This window comes from Chaetodon trifascialis, chromosome 6 (genome assembly GCF_039877785.1).
Source record: "Chaetodon trifascialis isolate fChaTrf1 chromosome 6, fChaTrf1.hap1, whole genome shotgun sequence".
In the NCBI taxonomy this organism is placed as follows: domain Eukaryota; kingdom Metazoa; phylum Chordata; class Actinopteri; order Chaetodontiformes; family Chaetodontidae; genus Chaetodon; species Chaetodon trifascialis.
In genome coordinates this window covers 18782286-18801590 of record NC_092061.1, presented here as the reverse complement: position 1 = coordinate 18801590, position 19305 = coordinate 18782286, and the positions used below count along the sequence as shown (strand labels likewise).

General features: G+C 44.0%; 2 protein-coding genes and 1 long non-coding RNA gene across 4 annotated transcripts in view; 2 read left to right on the top strand and 1 right to left on the bottom strand.

Annotated features, from left to right (window-relative positions):
* Positions 1–5919, top strand: part of LOC139333040 (uncharacterized) — a 64970-nt gene extending 59051 nt beyond the window's left edge. Inside the window, exon 2 of the long non-coding RNA XR_011602308.1 lies at positions 5846–5919. This is a non-coding gene — a long non-coding RNA (uncharacterized lncRNA). The remainder of the gene's footprint in view (positions 1–5845) is intronic.
* Positions 458–6869, top strand: coq5 (coenzyme Q5, methyltransferase). Its single transcript, XM_070965281.1, has 7 exons — positions 458–719; positions 2045–2194; positions 2285–2509; positions 3364–3470; positions 4047–4135; positions 5018–5129; positions 5497–6869. Exons 1-7 carry the CDS (start codon positions 518–520, stop codon positions 5596–5598), a joined length of 987 nt encoding a protein of 328 aa, XP_070821382.1. The 5' UTR covers positions 458–517; the 3' UTR covers positions 5599–6869.
* Positions 6870–7778: 909 nt separating this feature from the next.
* The window catches only part of znrf3 (zinc and ring finger 3), a 62334-nt gene continuing 50807 nt past the window's right edge, over positions 7779–19305 (bottom strand). Inside the window, exons 3-8 of one of the 2 annotated variants that reach the window (XM_070965274.1) lie at positions 17621–17695; positions 15148–15279; positions 14065–14175; positions 12002–12169; positions 9895–9997; positions 7779–9722 (exon numbers count right to left, since the gene is read on the bottom strand). In XM_070965274.1, coding sequence (XP_070821375.1) covers positions 7969–9722; positions 9895–9997; positions 12002–12169; positions 14065–14175; positions 15148–15279; positions 17621–17695 — 2343 coding nt within the window. In that variant the 3' untranslated portion in view covers positions 7779–7968. The remainder of the gene's footprint in view (positions 9723–9894; positions 9998–12001; positions 12170–14064; positions 14176–15147; positions 15280–17620; positions 17696–19305) is intronic. The other variant, XM_070965275.1, reaches the window with a different exon arrangement.

Below are 19305 nucleotides of genomic sequence, written 5' to 3'. Positions count from 1 at the left end.
ACAAAATCTGGGAATTTATCATTGAATGAATAAAAATCCTGGTTGCAGCCCTACAGTTGATTATATTATATAGAATTAACAATTATTCAAGTGGCTAAAAGAATATCACAGTTAATATGGTGATCGGACTCATAAATCTTTGCCCTGCTACTTACTAAATGATAGACTAAATGATGTAATGCTATTCGTACCCGATCCTGTAGTCCCACATAAGTATTAAAAAGGGTACCAAAAATTTACATGACTTTACACCACATTCAGTTGGTCATAAACCCTTCAGTAAATCCTTTATGAAGGCTAAATGCGTTGTCTACTCTCACTGATTTGAAGTGTGGTGAACAAAAACACCTTTCAGTACAACACAATACAGCATCATAATCTGCAGCCTCCAGCATGCTCATGCTGAACTTCATTTCTACGAAGAAGAACAGGCGCCATCTGACAGGCGCCTCCTGGAAACTCTCACCGTCGCCTGAGAATGACGACAGACTGTTGCGCAGTTTTATAATAAGGCAACATGGCGGCCTCCGTGAGGCTGCTGGTTCGGAGGGCGATCCGCCTTTCTCAGAGAAATATTAACATCACTGCTGCTGGAGCATCAGGTCGGTCGGCTTGCTGTTGGGAGCCGTCGTCTTGTCGCTGTTTTAGCGATGGAGCCGCAGACAGAAGTACACATTTTGGTTTTGAAACGGTGCCAGAGACAGAGAAGGCGAAGAGAGGTGAGCTACGGAAAACAGGCGCTGTCCTGCTTTGTGAACAGAATAGGAGAACGAACTTAACTCAAAAATATAGCTGTTTAAAAGTACTTTGGCTGTCCGTAAATGAGCACACACCGAGGGACGCGTTAGGAGATATTTCTGTGTGTTGGAAGTTGGAATTGTACCAAAATGGGGGTGTTTTGTTTACTGTGTGTATGCCGAATTCACGTGGTTGAACCACAATTCAAGTGGTTTACAGCAGCGGTCCCCAACCACCGGGCCACGTACCGGTACCGGTCCCGGTCTGTGGACAATTTGGTACCGGGCCGCACGGAGAGACTGAACAAGAAGTATTTTATTGAGTATGAATCTGGTGTATCCGCCTGTGCCTCTGAGCATATGTCAAACCGCTTGTCTCGGTCACGTGATACGGTAATTAAAAAATAAAAGGAGACCCACAAGCTAGCAAAAATTAGTAAAAAAAAAAAAAAACAGACGTATTTGGAGAGCTTCTTCGGAAAGGGGAAAAGCCAAATGATGAGACAAAAGAGGAAGAACCTACAACTTCCAAGAAAAAGAAAGCTGCATTTAAGAGACAATATCAGCAGTCCTACTTAAAATACGGGTTTATCGCTTCAGGTGATTGTCACGCACTAAGCCCACTGTGCGTAATATGTGGCGACAGGCTCGCTAATGAGGCAATGAAGCCTTTTCATTGAAGAGAAACAAGCGCAGGGCTCCCACCAATTACAACAACTACGTTCAGGGTAAGGGTGAGTTGTATTTTCAGTTATTTGTCGTTATTCTTCTCTATGCCTGTCCGGCAAATTATTGCTTTACGTGAAACCGGTCCATGGTGCAAAAAAGGTTGGAGACCGCTGGTTTACAAGAATTAGTATGCTGTTTTAAATCATATCGCACCAGAGTGCTCTTTTCATAGGAAAGCAAGGAAATATAATTTGTCTTTTTTATGAAGGAAGTGTGGAGAAACAGAAAACAGGACGTATCGATACAACAATATGCATATTCTGTGTGTTATCAGACTAATGTTTTCTGCAATCTTAAATAATACTGTTATTTGTGTACTGTCGTGTTGGTTATTATTTCCTAAATGTGTAACATTTTGTAAGTCTTCAACATGCAGAGGCATTTCTTCATCAAAGTGGTGCATGTCATAATGTAATTGCTTGAATACTAAATAATGTCCTATATTTATACAGGCTCGTAACAAAGACCACAATGCAAATTGAAGTGCAATTATTTTGACCAACCGAATAATAACATGATATACATCATAAACAGGTTCCAGTGAGACAGATGCCGTCGCTTTCTCTTTGAATTTCCAGTGTATAAAGTGTTTGAGAACGTGGCGCAGAAGTATGACGTTATGAACGATGCCATGAGTCTGGGGATTCATCGAGTGTGGAAGGACACGCTGCTGCACGCCATGCACCCACAGCCTGGGGCACGACTCCTGGATGTGGCAGGAGGAACAGGTAAAGCAGTTTGTGTGCACCTCTGCAAAACCGCTTAGACCCCAACTGGTGTCACACTCGTCTTTTGTTTGCGATGATCCTCCCCTGCAGGTGACATTGCCTTCCGCTTCCGGGAGTATGTTCATTCTCAGCAAGAGCGGCAGAGACGGCGGGTGGCGCGTTCCATGCATTCGCCGTCGTCGCAGGACATTTCCAGCAACTACTCCACAGAGGGAGAGGATGTGCCGAAGGAATCCAGAGCGGTGGTCTGTGACATCAACAAGGAGATGCTGAAAGTGGGCAAGCAGAAGGCCGACAGCATGGGCGTCAGTGCTGGTACGTATCTGACTGTAAAGCTGCTTCAAGCTGCACAGACAATCAAAAACTGTCCAGTGCTGAAAGCTGGCGTCCATAGCTTGGTCTTGTTTAGTTAATTCTTTCATCCAGTACATTCAGATTCGACTCACAATGTTTCTAATGTTGTATATTATTTGGAAAAGTGTTGTTTTGGTATGAAAAAATGAGCTAAATGTTAATAATTTTGATATGAGTGACAACCTGACACCAGTCAGGATGAGGAGGATGCTGCTGCTGCTCTGGTTGGTAATAAATAGGAGAAAGTAAATCCACAACAACATTAAATGCAGTAATCCAGGCAGCATTAAGTGCCTGCAGTGGGTTCCTCTTCACCTGTTGACTAACTCAGTCAGTACTGACTTAACAGAGTGGTGGGGATGTTATTAAAGTGAAACTTGGATAACTTCGTCCTATATGTCCCATGTAAGCATTTCTGTCAAATATAATCAAAGATAGAATAATGAGGCTCATGATATGGAAACTAGTGCACAGTGAATGAAGCTGAAACTCTACAGTTGAGGCTTGACTGGATGACAACAGACTTGGATGATTTAACGCATGAATTTGAATTAAATATTCAACTCTGAGTACGTCACACAGACTGGAAGTGCAGATACAGAACTTTTTAAAATTAAATTGTAAGCGTGTGAGATTTCTGTGCCACTATCCAGGACTTAATAATTGTTGCGGGATGCACGAAATGCAAGAGAATTGCAGCTAGAAAACAAAAACTGTAAACAACATGCGGCACTTGGAATTGGCGTAGAACATTGAAATAGTAGACAGTTTGTCTTTTTGACTCTGAGCTTCTTGTGTGTCTTTGTGTGCTCCAGGTCTGTCGTGGGTGGTGGGAGATGCAGAGGAGCTGCCCTTTGATGATGACCAGTTTGATATTTATACCATCGCCTTTGGCATTCGAAACGTCACCCATATCGATCAGGTAACTGACCCGACCATTACTACAGCTAAAGCACCATCAGGACTGTTCTGTTCTTAGTGATCTCAGCATGAGAGAACACAGGAAACAGCCAGCAGAACGTTCTTTAGGACACTGAGCTGCTTTATAGACACCAGTACTTTTTTCATCAGTCATCTGTTTGATAACATTTGTTTGTCAGGACAATATTTAAAGTAATACATGCAATTTGATTCTTTCTAAAAGTCATTTTAAATAGTTTTTTTTGTCAAATTGCGTGAGTTCATTTCAAGCTAACGTTTATTTTCATTATCAACTTTCCAGTGAATAAAGTGTCAGAGATTTGTGAAAAATGTCCAAAATCCTGTGATACCCAGTTTACAGTGATATTAAACATGAAAAAAGCAGCAAATCCTCTCATTTAAGAAACTGTGACCAACAAATATTCAGCTTTTTTGCTTGATAAATGATTTAAATGATTAATTGATCTTAAGAATTGTTGTCACTGTATTTATGTAGTTGTACTAATCACGTCAGTGTGAATTTATTCATTCATTCATTCATTCATTCATTCATTCATTCATTCATTCATTCATTCAGGCACTGCAGGAGGCTTTTCGGGTCCTGAAGCCTGGTGGCAGGTTTATGTGCTTAGAGTTCAGCAAAGTGACAAATCCTGTGTTGGCAAGGTGAGGAGTTCACTCATGATGGATGAGTTGGTGTGAATATGAATCAACCGTGTGTCTCAGAAGGCAAAGTTCTTACTGCCATCACAAAACCCAACAACACATTTGAACAGCTGCAGCTTGTAGCTTTTTGCTCTGGGAGGTTGTCGTGCACTCACAGGACGAGCTGCGCAAAGCATTTATCAGAGCTGAAACAAGAAGAAGAAACAAGCTGTGGTAAAATAAAAAATAACAGAGTTATAGGAGCAGTGACTGTGTAGCTTGGCTAGATGTTGTACATATTGCAAATTTCAGTTTGTGTGTTACTTTCTGAAAAACTGTTAGAACAGACATTTTCCATAAATGCGCCTCCTCAGCTTTGCTCAAAGCAATTGTTGAAAGATATTTACTAATATATATTTTATTATCTGATTTGCCTTTTTTCCCTACATAATCTGAGCATATGAGACACTCAGCAGCCTTTTGCTGTGTGGTTTGGAGGAACACTGCCCTCTTCTGGTTTTGTACATCAAAGCAATTCAGCAGATGAGCCTGGTCAATGTGACTGTGCTGCAGTGCTGTACTAAATATCCCGGTTGGCCGTCCAAGTGACACGAAGGGCCAATAATCTGTGGAGGCTTTGGCCTCCACCCTCTGATTAGCACTTGTTTGAGTGGAAAGGAAGAATTCATCAGTGAACTCACATGTTGAGATGATGTTTTGTGCTGTTTTACTTAATGTAAACAAACCTTTCTTCTGTCAGAACACATCACAAACATGGACTTAGTTATTAGTCCACGTACCTGTATGAAAGATCTTGGAAAAATTAGGGATTGGCAGCAGTTTGCAGCTCTGAGAGAGCAGCTTCTGACTCACCTGCTAACATGTATGTTGTTCCATTTTCAGGCTTTATGACACATACAGTTTCCAGATGATCCCAGTGCTAGGAGAGGTGATTGCCGGAGACTGGAAGTCGTACCAGTATCTGGTAGAAAGTATCCGCAAGTTCCCAGACCAGGTGAGAACAGTGGCTACTTTTATTTCCGTCTACCCATTTCTATTGTAGCTGCTCTCGGTTTGGATATGATTCATTCCAAGTCAGCGCTTCTGTCATTTAAGTTCAATGTTTCTTACGCATCATATTTTTCCTGAGTTGAGAGGTTTTCAATAGTCATGTTGGCTTTTTTTACTTTTTTAAATAATTCATACAATATTCTGTGATTGAGTTTTGTTTTTCTTGTTGGTAAACCATTTGCCACAGACTATGTTTCCATTTTTTCCACCTGTTAAATTTTTATTTCAAATCTAGAGATTCAATTATTATCATTATTATTATTGTTATTGAGTATGTGCAGTTGATTTCCTTTGCTCTTTTTCTTCTGCAGGAGGAGTTCAAGGGAATGATTGAGGACGCAGGTTTCTGCTGTGTGCAGTACTACAACCTCACTGCCGGAGTTGTGGCTCTTCACTCTGGTTTCAAGCTGTGAAATGCACTCCCAGCACCTCATGTAGAAAAGAAAAAAAGGACATTGCTCTAGGTTTCAAGCTTTTCTGCCTGTGTGACAAACTGTGTACAGAGCTCCTCTCTCCAGATGCACAATGACAGAGAATCAGGTCAGTGGATATACTTGACTGTACTTCTTTCCTGTACACAGTGTACTGAATACCAGTTAGTGTAAAAAATGGCAAGCTAAAAACCAAAATGTCATTATTTATGGTGGTGTCGGCGTTAAGATAGCAGTTAAACCTAAAGAGACACTTTTGAAAGTCCACATTTTGCTGTTGAATAATAAAACTTCCAAGGTTGATCTCAGTATCTGCATGGATTATTCTCAAAGCTACAGAGGGCAAATATATTATCTCGACTAATGATCATACAAATTACTACAACTTATACATTTTAGAAGGCAAAAAGTAAAAATGTCAACATGGCATGCAAATAATGGAAAGGAGGACAGCACAACATGAGCTACTTGAATAAAACTGTATATTTTACAGATCTTTGTACACTTTTTTAATTACAAAACTGTATGGTACTAAAGTTTTAAAATCAGTTTTTTGGTCAGAGAAGATTTAATCGTCTTGTGTGCAATTACCATGTATATACAAAGTCTCATGTTAGTGATTTTTCTCAAAATAAAAAGCAACCAAATAACTCAAACGTTCATACACTCTGAACATAAGACATGGCTTAAAGATAAATATATTAGTAAATAAATATTCAGAGAACATATTTCCATTTATGAAATGTGTTTGCTATACAGGTACAGAAATATACACAGATTGATTTCTAGCCTTTTTTAAACATTTGTAATGGTAATGACGGAAAATAATTATATTCTTAAAAAATTAAAAAATATTAATTTTTGTACACATTTTAATCTTCTTAAGTGCTAGAAACAATAAAAAAAAATTAAATAGTGACTCAAGTACCCCAAAATGTTATATTTGCAGTAGGTACATATCTCTATGCAAAAGGCAAGATTAGATTCTCACTTGATTACAGCACTGGGTTAACTTATAAATAGGGTTATTTCAGAAAGTTTCCCTCTGTAGAGAATGTGTATATTTCATAGAAACAGTATAAAAACAGTCTGCAGGACAAACAGAAAGGCATGAATGACAAGCACTGATATCACTAGTATGTATTATGCATGGCACGATATGATTCAAACGGATACACTGTGGTATGTATAACTGCATCGTTAAAAAAAAAAAAAAAAAAAAAGTCACAGTACAATAAAGAACCCTTATGAAATATGAGTCTTTTCCAGCTACTTTCCTTTGGCCTTTTAATACGTACTAGAACCTTTATAGATATTTATTAGAGCATGCCTCATTGAGGAAGTTGGGTAAGTGACAGCAAAAATACACTTTTGAGGGCTTCCAAACAAAAGGTAGAGTGCTACACTCTACTCCTGAAGAAATCTACTGACCCCGAGACACTGTCGCTTTAGTCTGGAGTTCGACTAAAAGCTGTGCAGAGTCTTTAGATACTGCTACACATAGCTTACCAGCATAAGGCTTTCATGTTGCTCTGGCACATCTCATACAGGTAGGCCACTACTGGACAGAAATGCAATGCATAAAACAAATTCTGTATTAAGTTGAATAGAGACCAGTGTCAGCCTTGCTTTCACATTTCTATGCATTTTTCTGTAATATATAGCTTCTTCTCCTCAGAGAAATGTGTGGGTCACAGATACTTTAAAAAGACCCATTTCCCTGCTCTTAAAATGTAAAAAAAAAAAAAAAAAACAATCATGTCTTTCTGTTTTGGTATAGCTATGTCCGTACAACCTATTTGAGTTGGTGGTTGAAGCTTTATAGGCAGTCAGTGTTCATGTGCGCACATGTACATGTAGATGAGGATGTTTGTGAATTAAGAGTGTACTTTTTTTTTGTAGAGAAAAGTCTCAGATTCCGAGATCTTGCACTAAAGATATATAGCTTGTTCTTGACAAAATCTGAAAAATCTCACAAGAAATTGGCCCGGATTACTTCGCACTGACGGGGCCGAACCCTTGATGGCAGCAGACAGTCTGCAAACAGATGCCAGTACCAACCTACTTCTAGTTTCAGCTAACAACCTCCATCCATACTTGTAGTATCAATTTGTCTCAGTGCTGTGGTAACAGTTTGGTGCTGCTGAGACGTTTGTGGCCACAGGAATGAACTTGATATCTAGAGATGACGGGCCACTTCAGTAGAAATCCACACAATCTAAGATGATAACATTCAACGCTCAGAGAGCAAGGTTAGAACAAGGCAGCTGAGGGTTTCAATGACTGACTGACTGACTGATGCGGCACCACATACATGCTTTTTGACTGAGTCCTTTCTCTCTGGGCTCAAGTTCATAGAGCCAGACCTCCCTCATTTCTTGAAGTACTGCTTCCCAATGCAGTGGGGCTTGTAGAGAGCTGAGGGTGGAACAAAGCCCTGGTCTCCTCCTCCTGAAGGTATGGCTGACCTCTAAACTGTCCTGAGGTGAAGTACCCCTCCCTGGGCTCATGTCGCTCCCCTGTCCGCACCTCTGCCTCCACTGTGACACTAATGGGCAATAAACTGCTCTGGGTCTCTGCCCCTGTGCCCAATTCACAATCTGTGTCCTCAGGAATTATGGGTATTCTCTGGTTGAGTTCGCAGCAGCCCTGTCCAGAGCAAGCCTCTGAGTCTGCATGCGCATACTGCACATTAACAGCGTAATCCTCAGTGTAACGCCCTGCTGTGGCCCTGTGGACCTTCATCTCTTTGTAGAAGCAGCAAGGCAGCCCTTCGTAGTTCACCTGATCTGAGGAAGGGCACATGTGCTCAGGAGCAAAGTAGTTCTTGGAGGTTGGGCTCTGAAAGTCCACCCCCCTGTGAAAGCGTCCTGTGGCCAGAGGCCCAGCTTGGTCCGAGTCCTGCCCTTTGCATTCCACACTAGGAGGACGCACCTCAAAGCAGCAGCTACAGGCTGCAGCCCCAAGCTCCCCTGACTCCTCCTGTGCCCCTTTCCCCCTGTCTGCTCCGGTAGCCTCTGGAGCCCCGGCTGAGGTAGTGCTAGTGTTGCTGTTCTCCCTGGGTTCCAGTGATGAGCGACTGCTGTAGTTGGGCTCCAAACTGCAGTTGGAGAGGTGGTCCCCCGAGTTATATCCTGAAGCTCCAGGAGGGAGCTGGAGGCAGTCATGCCCCGAGGGAGCAGCGGATGATGAGTCCTCTACAGAAATTGTGGTGCAAGCCGCAGCCCCTGCGTCCCCCGTGGAGCCCCTACATGGACTCTTACTCCGATAGACGTAGGGGTCATAGTCACTGCTCAGTGAGCTGCGGAAGGTGGAGCAGCTACCGTACACCCCCTGGTTGCTGACCTCAGTACAGTCCAACATGGAGTCACTGGAGGAACAGTGGCACTGGCCTGAGCTGCTGCTGCTGCTGTCACTACCAGGACAGTCAGCAAGGTAACCACTGCACACTGAGCGGTGGCCATGGTAACAGCTCAGGCCAGAAGTGCTGCCGGTATCACCTATCCTTGAAGAAGAGGCAGGTGCCATGTGTACCACTGTGGGGTATAGCAGCCCCTGCTGAAAGGCCCTGCTGTGGTGGCCCTTGTGGGCCCCTCCACCTCCTCCACCAAGCTGTCCTGCCATTGCAGGCCCTTGGCCACCCTCAGGCTGTTGAGGGAAAGTCAACCCCTGAAAATAGTAGTGCTGGTACATTGTCTCATACTGCGAGAAGCAGGCTGCTCGGGAAAAGTTGCGACCGTGAAACTTAGGTCGTTTAAAAGCAGCATGATGTGGCTGTGCTGGGTAGGCAGGGGGTCCACGGTGCTCTAATCCACAGTGGTGGGGGTTCAGTGAGTGGTCCAGATGGAGGGTGGGGTGATAGCTCCGCAGAAAGGCAGATGTTGATTGGGATGGATACAGACCTTGGGGATCTGGGTGCTGGTCCACAGTGAGCACAGTGATGGGGTTGCCGTGGGGGTCCATGCTGGTTCTAGTTGGGTAGGCTGTCACCTGGCCAGCCCGGTGCACCCTGCCAGGATAATGGACTGGCAGCACTACCCGCTGCCGGCCGTGGACTTGGTTGCCAGGGTCCATGCACGCTGGTCCTGGATTTCCCTTCTTTTGCTCTGCGAAAGAAAGACATAACGTAACATTGAGGATCTGTGCAAAGTAACTTTATGAGTGTTTTATAACCACAGAACATCGTTTCCTTCAAGTAAGTAAGTGTCTCTGTTTCTGACAAAGAGTATTTTATCTAAACATCAAAGCAAAATAGTCAGAGGATGTGCAGCAACTCACCGATGATGTTGTGTCTACAGTGGGGGCAGGTGTGATGCTGGAGCAGCCAGGGGTCCACACATTTCTTATGAAATCTGTGAGCACAGGGGATAACCCGCAGCTCCTGTAGGGGAAAATACACCAAGATTACTACTACCTCTACTACTACTACTACTGTGACTACCACATTCTGCAAAGTACAAATGGCAGGAAAAAGACAGTTTTGACAAATACAATAAGCTGCACTTAATTATCACATTAGAACTTTTAAATCTTATAGTATTCAAATGCAGTACATTAATCCTGCAGTATTTCTGGAACTGGTTGTTATTTTTCAGGGCTCGCACCAGCAATTCACACAGTAACTGGCTGCACATTGTGCGTGTTAATAAGTGGCATGGGTCGATTTAAATGGGTTTAGTGTCACTTTTTCCAAGAGCATTTATGTTCAATGCAACATAAGACATCTCCTAAAGTTCCTGCTTAACCACACCAGGGTTTAATTTCTCAGGATGAATAAACGTGTTTGTTGAAGGCATCTGAATGTCCAGAGGGTGGCAGCAAAGCTTCACAGAACTGTCAGTGGTGGTGATGGCTGAGAGTTTCACCTCAGAGGGGCCACCTTTCCATCATGCCACAAACAAAACTCCTAGCTAGATGCCACACCACAGTACAAATACAGCTTTGATGCTCAATGTCACCACTTTCTGGGACAAAACAAACAAGAGGCTTACACTTGAGGATTGATATGAAAAGAATGCAACACTTTGTATTCAGATGGAGAATTGACAGGGAGGAATTCCAAGACACAAAAGCAGGAGCTCTGTGAATATGAATTCTAATATTCCTTTCCAGCGAGAGCTCTTTCTCCGCCATAAATGCTTTACTCTATGGCTTAATGTGACTCATCTTTGGGCTCTTTTTCCACCCAGGCTTTTGTTGCTTGGTTCACTGCTCAAAAACTGCTTTGATGCCATTCAGCCTTTTATATCGCCACTTCCTCTGTGCAATCCTGGCGCCATGCTTTGTTGTGTTTTCTTCTCCTCCTTACCGAAGAGACACATAACCACAAAAAACACACACACATATGCCAACTATGTCCCTGTGGGCACTGGGGTTTGTCCCTCCAGCGTCCGTGTTGAGGATGAGCAATGCTGTTACAGTAAACCATCAGAGTCCAAGATTAAGATACATACTTTGACAATGACTCTTTTAAGGATTAAAGAAGGCCACACTGGGAAAACAGGAAGCATAATCACAACCCAATGCACTCTGGGTACCGTTATCTCTCCAGGTGCTCTGAAAGACTGAGCTAAACATCTAAAAGGCGCCGGAAAGAACGTCACCGAAGATCGCGGGACTGCGGTCCCCGAGCACATCAGGGGAACTTCCATTCTATTGTCCACTTAAGTGCATTATGTTTCATGTCTACAGAACATGTAATGAAAAGAAAACAAGCTCAGTGGGTAGATGACCACACGAACACTGCCACAGTTCAGAGGTTTTGTCTCCCACACGGTCCACTTTTCCACACATGGAACGAAAAGGCACTTTGGATTAAAGGCATTCACCTCGTGCAGATGATGTTTGTTCCCTCTGTGTCTGTGTTGAACTTTCCTGCGTCAGGCAAGTCGTTACTAATAATGCACTTGTACCATGATTTAATGCCAGTAGTTTTTAACAAATGCTCATAAAAAGTGGATTGATTTTAAAAGAAAATGGATTGATTTTAAAAGAAAGCTCAATTTGAAACTAATTTTCTGCCACAATGAAAAAGTTATTATTGTGGAAAAACGCTGTGCTGAAAATTCTTAAGGGAAACAGAAAAATGAAGAGAGAAAAAAAGCAAACTAGTGTTCCCCATTAGTCACTTAGCCACAAAAACATAAGAAAATAGGGTCCAGGTTGAAGAAATTACCCCGTAAGTGTTTTGTCACACGACATGCAGACTGGCTTAAATGTTAATTTCAAAATATGTACCGAGAGATGACGACCCATAACGTGCAGCAAGCTACAGCTTATGGAAATGAACACCATTGTTTGAAGCAGGCCGTTTAGATATGAACGTCCTGAATCAATAAAGCAAAGCAGACAAAGCCATAAATTCAAATGAAGTGTCTTTTCTCACCTCCCCATCAATGTACTTCTCTAGACAGATGGCGCAGTCAGAGGTGGAGCTGCTGCTCAGAGAGTCGGAGGCTCCGCAGCTGCTCTCGCGCTGGCCCTTTCCTTTGGCCTTGAACTTTCTTGTCTCCATCTTCTCCAAGGCTTGGATGGCCATTCTGTTCATGGAGCTCTGTGGTGGGCAGGAAGGTGGGACAGGGTCAGCGGGAGTATCTGCATGTTTGACGAGCCACATTTAACTTTTAAAAGACGGCTTTGAGTCTCCGTTGAATGGGAGCCGGAGTAAGAGCATAAAATGACAAAACTGTCAGAAGACTTTAAGTCAGTGATCATGTTTTTCAGCAAACATGCCGCTGAATGTCTGTCAGTGTTGGCAAGTGTTTACTTTTGATGTTTGTTCCTCTTTGCTGATGCTAATGTGAGAGGGTTGATGTCATGATTTGAGACTTTCCCCCTCGACACAGTACATCATTTTGTAACGTTTGTCTGATGCATTAGCAGCTCTCTCTGGCACCAACTCTCTGCTCTCTTTTCATCTCTTAATTTGCTTCGTGTCGCCTTAAAAATGTTACTTATTAAAAAATGCAGACTTTTAAGTTGACACATACAGAACTACTTATTCAGATTAAACTCAATGATTCATATGTGTGGCGGCCATTGTGATTTATAGCCTGAATTGCAAGTTTTTTTTTTTCTGCTCGAGCTTAAAGCAGCTACATGAAACCTTCGGTTCTTGTTGATTGTGGCCCCCCCATGGACAAAAGTAGTTTGAGCACCACCGCTAGTGTGTGCTGTTAGGAAGCAAGTGAATGCTTTGCAGGATGCATAATGATGAGGTAAAGTACAGTATTTATTTGTAGCTACATAAGAGTACTAACTGTAATATGACGACGGTTTTCTCATTCACTAAGTTACATGTAAGCCTACAGCTAATTTTGCAGAGCTAAAGCTCAAGTTATCAGCATTCCCAGGTAACGTTATGTCTTCATAATAATACGCCAACAGCAACATACAGCTTGGTAGCAAGGCCAGCATACAATGATGAGTTTACAAAGCCGTTGTTCTGCTGCTGTGCCACCAGACAACAGAGCAGCTTCTTTCCTCAGGCTGTGACACCTCGATTTGAATCCGACCCAATGGCAGCTGTAAGAATAACTGCACAGAAATAGAAATCTCCTCGCTGCTCGTCACACAGAGGCATCTGTATTAAACTGAGACTGAGTTCCCTGTTGTACATCACTGATCTGGGGGTCTCTGGAGGGTGTTCCTCCCTTCATGTTGACTCACAGCTAGATAATTGTAGACTTTCTAAGGACATGTGGACATCCTGGTCAGCAAGGGAGCGATGAACTTTGGCTTGAAAGTCATTCTCATCACAGGGTTGACGAACATGAAACATGAGCACTTTAAAAATCAGTTTGTAATTAACTGTAGTCTTGTGAGGGCAAACCCCAGATGAATGCTTTACTTCACCCAAAAGTATTCTGAAATGTTTTCACCTCTTTACGGTTCAGTTGGATAGAAGATGAACAACATTTACGGCACAAGACGTTCATTAATTTTTCACATTTCGTGAAGGAAAAGTTGTTCCGTGTGACAGAGTTGCCTCTGGTGTGAGCTGTTAATTAATCACGAAAGGAAGTTGTTCGCTGCCGTGACACACACACATCCATTATACACCCACACAGACACGTTTGCTTGCAGGATTACACCTGTCTTAACGGGTGTCACTGCAGGTTTTCTTCTGTTATGACATTTCTGAGTGTTTGGCTCCAGCAGCCACCCTCTCATCAGCCCTAATTAAACGCTTATGCTGATTCATGCAGCCGACGTAAGCCTCCACTGAGAGCTTTTTGTCAACACACGAAAGGAATCAATCAACAGCAGCGCTACCGTCCCCTGACTCAACCCCCGCAACGCCGAGCAAAGTTGCGTCGTCTGGAAAAGCGAGGCATGGCGTCTCGTGCAAGAGGCCGACTGTATGTGACTCAAACTGCGGTTAGAAATCAAGTTTCTCAAGGTGCTGGTCCTCCACACTTGTGTTGGCGTGGTGCTTAAGACACTAACCTGGCTTCTCCTTTGCTTGAGTTTGATCTTGATGAGCAGAATGAGGCAGACCAACGACACGACCACGAAGAAAGCCAGGAAGATGCCCATGTCGAAATATTCCGTGGGCTGCTGTGGAGAAGGAGGGCAACAGAAACACGTATTTGTCAAATAATCTGCACATGCAGCTGCTTAAAGGGGTTACTAAAAGGGTTAGTTGGCCTGAAAACAGATGATGTGACTCATTTGACTCGTCTTCATTATGCAAACAAAAAGAAAAATGGGACCCTCGCACAGAATTCGTTGGTGAATACATGGTTGATCATTCACGCAGTTCATTCATTTCTCAGACTCATTTTCTTCTTCGTCAGTAATTTACTCAGACAAGCACGTTAGACTGTTCTGAAACCATTACTCGATTAACAGATTAGTTAAATGGACAGAAAAGTAATTGCCAGGTATTTTATTAATCATCTTTGGGTTTTGGATTCGGACAAAACCACCAGTTTAAATACATCACAGGCATTTTTTTCTTTACTTGTCACCAACTAATCAAGAATCAAGATAATCAGCAGATTAACGCATAATGAAAATAATCACAGTCGCAGCCCTACAGCAGAGTTCAAGAGCAGAAGAAAAAGATCCGGTTTGGCATCTTTGAGCGAGGACTCGACTGTCTTAACGGAGCGATTTTGATTGTTTTATTCATCAGAGAAACGTCTCTCATCGGACTGACTTTCTCTCCGGCTTTCATTATGTCAAGTCATTTGACCTCAAAGTGGCGCTGGTCTCTTATCAAATATTCCAAGCAAACAAACAGCTCTCTGAATGGCTGATATTAATCTCCCACAGCGCTGTGAAGAAGTCCTTGGCCTCGGGGCAGCGGAGGGCAGAGAAGAAAGGCGAGGGGTCACATTTCACAGCTGGAATTTTCGTTTGTCTTCCCGTCTAAAAAAAACGTCTGCGCTGTTTGGTGCGTGGGCCTCACAAAAAACATGTTCACCTCTTCCTCATGCTCCTCACATGTGCCTTAGATTAGTCTCACGCACGCACACACGCACGCCATCGACACTGAGTGGTCTGGGTTCTGGCATGAGCACTTACCCTCGGCGGTCTGTGTTGTATCCGAGCGCGAGCCACTTTCTGCTTGTTGACGATGTTCATCAACTTAACGGCGTCATTGCCCTTCACGTAAACCACCGGCCGCTTCAGAGGATCCTCGGCAACCTGGTTGAGCTGAGGAGAGGAGAGAGAGGGAGAAACAGATGAACTAATACATAATATCAAGCTTACTGACCAGATCAACAACGGCCTTTTGTTAAAGGGTCTCTGCACTGACTTTATACATGAAGTTAAGTTCACTCATCAGGAGTGAAAATATGTGAACAGTCTTCTGAGGGATTGTGGGAAATGTACGATCCAGTGTTCTTCTGCTGCTTCAGTTTTGACCATTCTTCACTTATTGTCCCATGTCTTAAAATACTGAAAGTTTTCATGTTTAAACAGCTGGTGGCATCTTCCATATATAAAAATCGTATCAATTGAACGTAAAAATCGCACCCTGATGCAGTGATACTTCAAAACAAATCTGACTGAAAGGATAAAAAACAAGGAAGAACTGACTCTTCTTTAATCTTTGCTTTCCTCCTGTGAAATATTGGATAGTTTTACCTCTTAATTATTCAATTGTAACACAGAAAGAGAAAACAAACAGATAGTGTATTTGCTTTATAAATAAAAAGGTTCAGTGTTTCAAGGGCCACAACAAATGCAAAGAAGAAGAAATAACCAAACTCAGCTCTGAGTGTAAAAAAGAGTTTTCAACATTGCAGGTTTGACACCAATGTGATGCTGGTTAAGGCCAAGTCAAGGGTGCCCAAACCGAAGCGTGAGGGTGTCAGCCATACTTTCATTCAACACAGTGCTGCTCACAACTGATGCAAATGCAATGTGTGACGGGAGGGGGTCACGAGCAGACATGAAGTTAGCTTCATTCTTAAGTTTGGGAACTTTGGCCTCATGCGTGTGAACTGTCTGAATGTGAAAGGCAGGCATGAAGTCGTCTTCTGCTGAACAGCGAAAATGACCCGTAGGCTGAACACGCTGCAGCTGTGGCTGCAGTTTGCCAGAGTGAGCCGGGGAAACAGTCAGTGAATGGTGCGTTCTGGCTTTCGAGTCAGTTGACATACTCCTTTACTCCTCCTCTCTGTTCTCCCCTCTCGTCTGCTGGTTGGAATCTGTAATTTGAAAAGCCCAGGGGAAATACTGAGGATATTCGCATTTCTATTTCTTCTGCTGTCGTCATGTTCCCCAGTGAAATACTGTACGTTCTGGTTTGAAAGTATAGACTCTGAGACTTTTGATCTCTCAATCCGCTCTGGCGTGTGGCTCCCGCTCTGAGAAATGACTCCTCCAAGAGGATGGCTTGTCCTTTGACAAACAATAGACCATTAAAAAGTGCACCTGTAGGTCCTTTAAGAAACTCGAGTCGGTTACTGTTTAAAGAAAGTTAAATCACAAACTTAACTTTTCCCAAACAAAACACCCAAAGAGCTTGAGTCACAAGCAGCACTTGGCCTCACATACAGTATTAACTGAGATAAAAAGGAGGTCAAGTACATTAACCTCATAAAGCTTTTCTCCTAATTTCAGCCCCGGGACCTTAATTCTCCTCAAACTCCTCCTCCCTGCCCCTCGGCCTTGTGGGTCCTGTCTCTGCTGATCGGGCCGCTCTGACTGGAAAAGCCTCTCGGGGGAATTTAACACAGCCGCCCAGCGATGCCTTTCATGTGGTCTGCGCGCAATCCCTTTTATCTCTCAGCTACGCGCTTTACGACCCAGCGGCAGAGAAGAGGAGGCGAGGAGGTGGAGGGGGGAGGGGGGTGGGGGAGAGAAAAGCCTGCAAGTCCAGGCCTGGTGTGGTGAGGATGAATACCACAGGAGAATTCTTGCGACAAAGGCGAGCAACTCGCACATTATACCTCCAAAAAGCAAAGACACAAGAAGACAGAGTGGAAGGACGAGGAATGTGAGTGTGTGAGACAAAAAAACACACTTTGTTCTTACTGTAGCCTGCGTGTGCCCCCCCCCCAAATGTGCACTCAGAGACAGATCCATGTTCTCAGAGGATGAGGTAATGTGTGCTACCTGTTCAATTATGAGCTCAACAGAGTTTGGTCATGGTCTAGTGAAAGCTGAACCTGCGTATCCATTTTCAGTCCTCTGCGAGCGCGGCGCACTCCTCCAAACACAAGTCAGAGGGCTCAAAGGCCCGGAATGGTTGAATGAGCGCGGCTGATCCACATGCTTTTGAACAGAACTAAAGATAGAAAGATCATTGTTTGTACAAACAGCACACACACACACACACACACACACACACACACACACACACACACACACACACACACACACACACACACACTGCCAGTCAGAAGGGCAGGGCACGCCGCTGAGCTTTCTTCAGAAGTGAAAAGCCGGGCGTCTTTCACAGACAGAGCGAGACGGATCAGACCGCTTCGGCGTTGTTGAAACGTGAGTGTGTGAATGCCTGGGTAATTTCTAGGTGTGCACAAACCTGGTCGATGGCATCCGGATTCTCTGACACATCAAAGATGACGGCGGTGGCTCCCCGCTGCACTGCTCTCTTTGCCTGCCAACACAAAACAAGGCGATCATTAGATATGTTCAACCACAGCGCGGAGAAAAAGTCAGGGAATGTATGGTGGCATGACAGCTGCACTCTGGGCCTCCTCAGGCGAAGGTTTCACATTCAAACTCAGGCCACTAGAGGGAGTTCTCTGCCTAAGAGTAGCCCCGTGCACATGAGAAAGAGGCAGAAAACCAGCAGCGAAAAGTAAACAAGCCATTGATAACATTAGCAAGGATGCACATGTGGTCTCTGTCGCCGTGTCTATGAAGTCCTCATGATGTCACTGCAAGTGAATCGGCGCCACATTGTGCTCAGAGTGTGACAGAGACGGAATCAGTTTCATCCCCGTGTCAGGAACTAATGCCTGCGCCGCTCCATGTGATGCAACTCTGTGCGGACATGGAGCCGGGCTGCAATTGAATTCTGCTGTGCATGCTCAGGAGAAGTTGAATAAAGTTATCATGGATTTCCAACTGCGAAAAGTGTGAGCTCCTTTCATGTGCGAGCAGGGAAAGTCATAGCACGGAGCTCTTTTGAAGACTTCTGCTAAAGGCAAAAGATAAAGGAAATGCTTGGATCTGCAGAACCCCGTGTATCTCCTCGCAGAATCCAAATTGGCTTCTCCTCGTCGGGGAAAAAAATAAGAAAAAGTTCCTTTATCTTAACTCCTGCTTTCCCCTACAACCCGTTCTCACCCTGCTTCATTCACGGTGCCCTATTTAGACAACGTTTTGATGTCTGCACTACATGATCTAAAATAGCGCGGCTGGGATCATATCCTGGTATTATCAAGTGCCCTTGGGTTCGTGCCAGCGCTCTTCATAACTGCAGGGGAGGGGGGGGGGGGGGGGGGGGGGGGGGGGTGAAGATCAAAGTGACAATGTACAGCGCTGCAAGTCTGCTGCTGAGTGGCTGCAGAGTGTCACCGCTCCAGTCAGCGGGCAGAGGACACAGACAGAGGAGATGGGGGGGGGGGGGGAGTATGTGCGGGGGAGGCGCGACTGCTCTTTTCACAACACATCATGTTGATTTCTCAGAAAACAACACTCAGCAATGGGATGAGGAGCAAGTCTCTGGGTTCTCAACTGACCACATCACCACTGGCAAACACTTGTTAACCTATAATATCACATCCTGAAGAACTCGCTGGTCCACCATCCGCTGTGTGTGGGCTCCAGATATCATTTTCATCCTTCTCGACCTGTTCAATGACTCCGCATCCACTGCGAATGCATCTGCATTCCGCATTCCTCTTATTTTTATTCAAGTTTTTCCTTTAGCCAACCCTCCGCCAGTCTGTCGTGGAATTATTTCTTAAATGAGCAGTGATTATCTTAGTTATTTACTCATTTGACAGTTATTTTCTAGATTTATGTTTGGGTGGCGCAGCAGGTAGTGCGCGTGCCTCACAGCAAGAAGGTTGCCGGTTCAATCCCCGGGTCAGGCGGGGCCTTTCTGTGCGAAGTTTGCATGTTCTTCCCGTGCATGCGTGGGTTCTCTCCGGGTACTCCGGCTTCCTCCCACAGACCAAAAACATGCTCATTAGGTTAATTGATGACTCTAAATTGTCCGTAGGTGTGAGTGTGAATGTGAATGTTTGTTTGTCTTTG

Excerpts from the sequence above, each read along its gene's own strand:
- coq5 (XM_070965281.1), top strand. The coding sequence starts at position 518 with ATGGCGGCCTCCGTGAGGCTGCTGGTTCGGAGGGCGATCCGCCTTTCT. Across the intron at positions 720-2,044 it reads GACAGAGAAGGCGAAGAGAG|TGTATAAAGTGTTTGAGAAC; the intron begins GTGAGCTACGGA and ends TTGAATTTCCAG. Across the intron at positions 2,510-3,363 it reads CAGCATGGGCGTCAGTGCTG|GTCTGTCGTGGGTGGTGGGA; the intron begins GTACGTATCTGA and ends TGTGTGCTCCAG.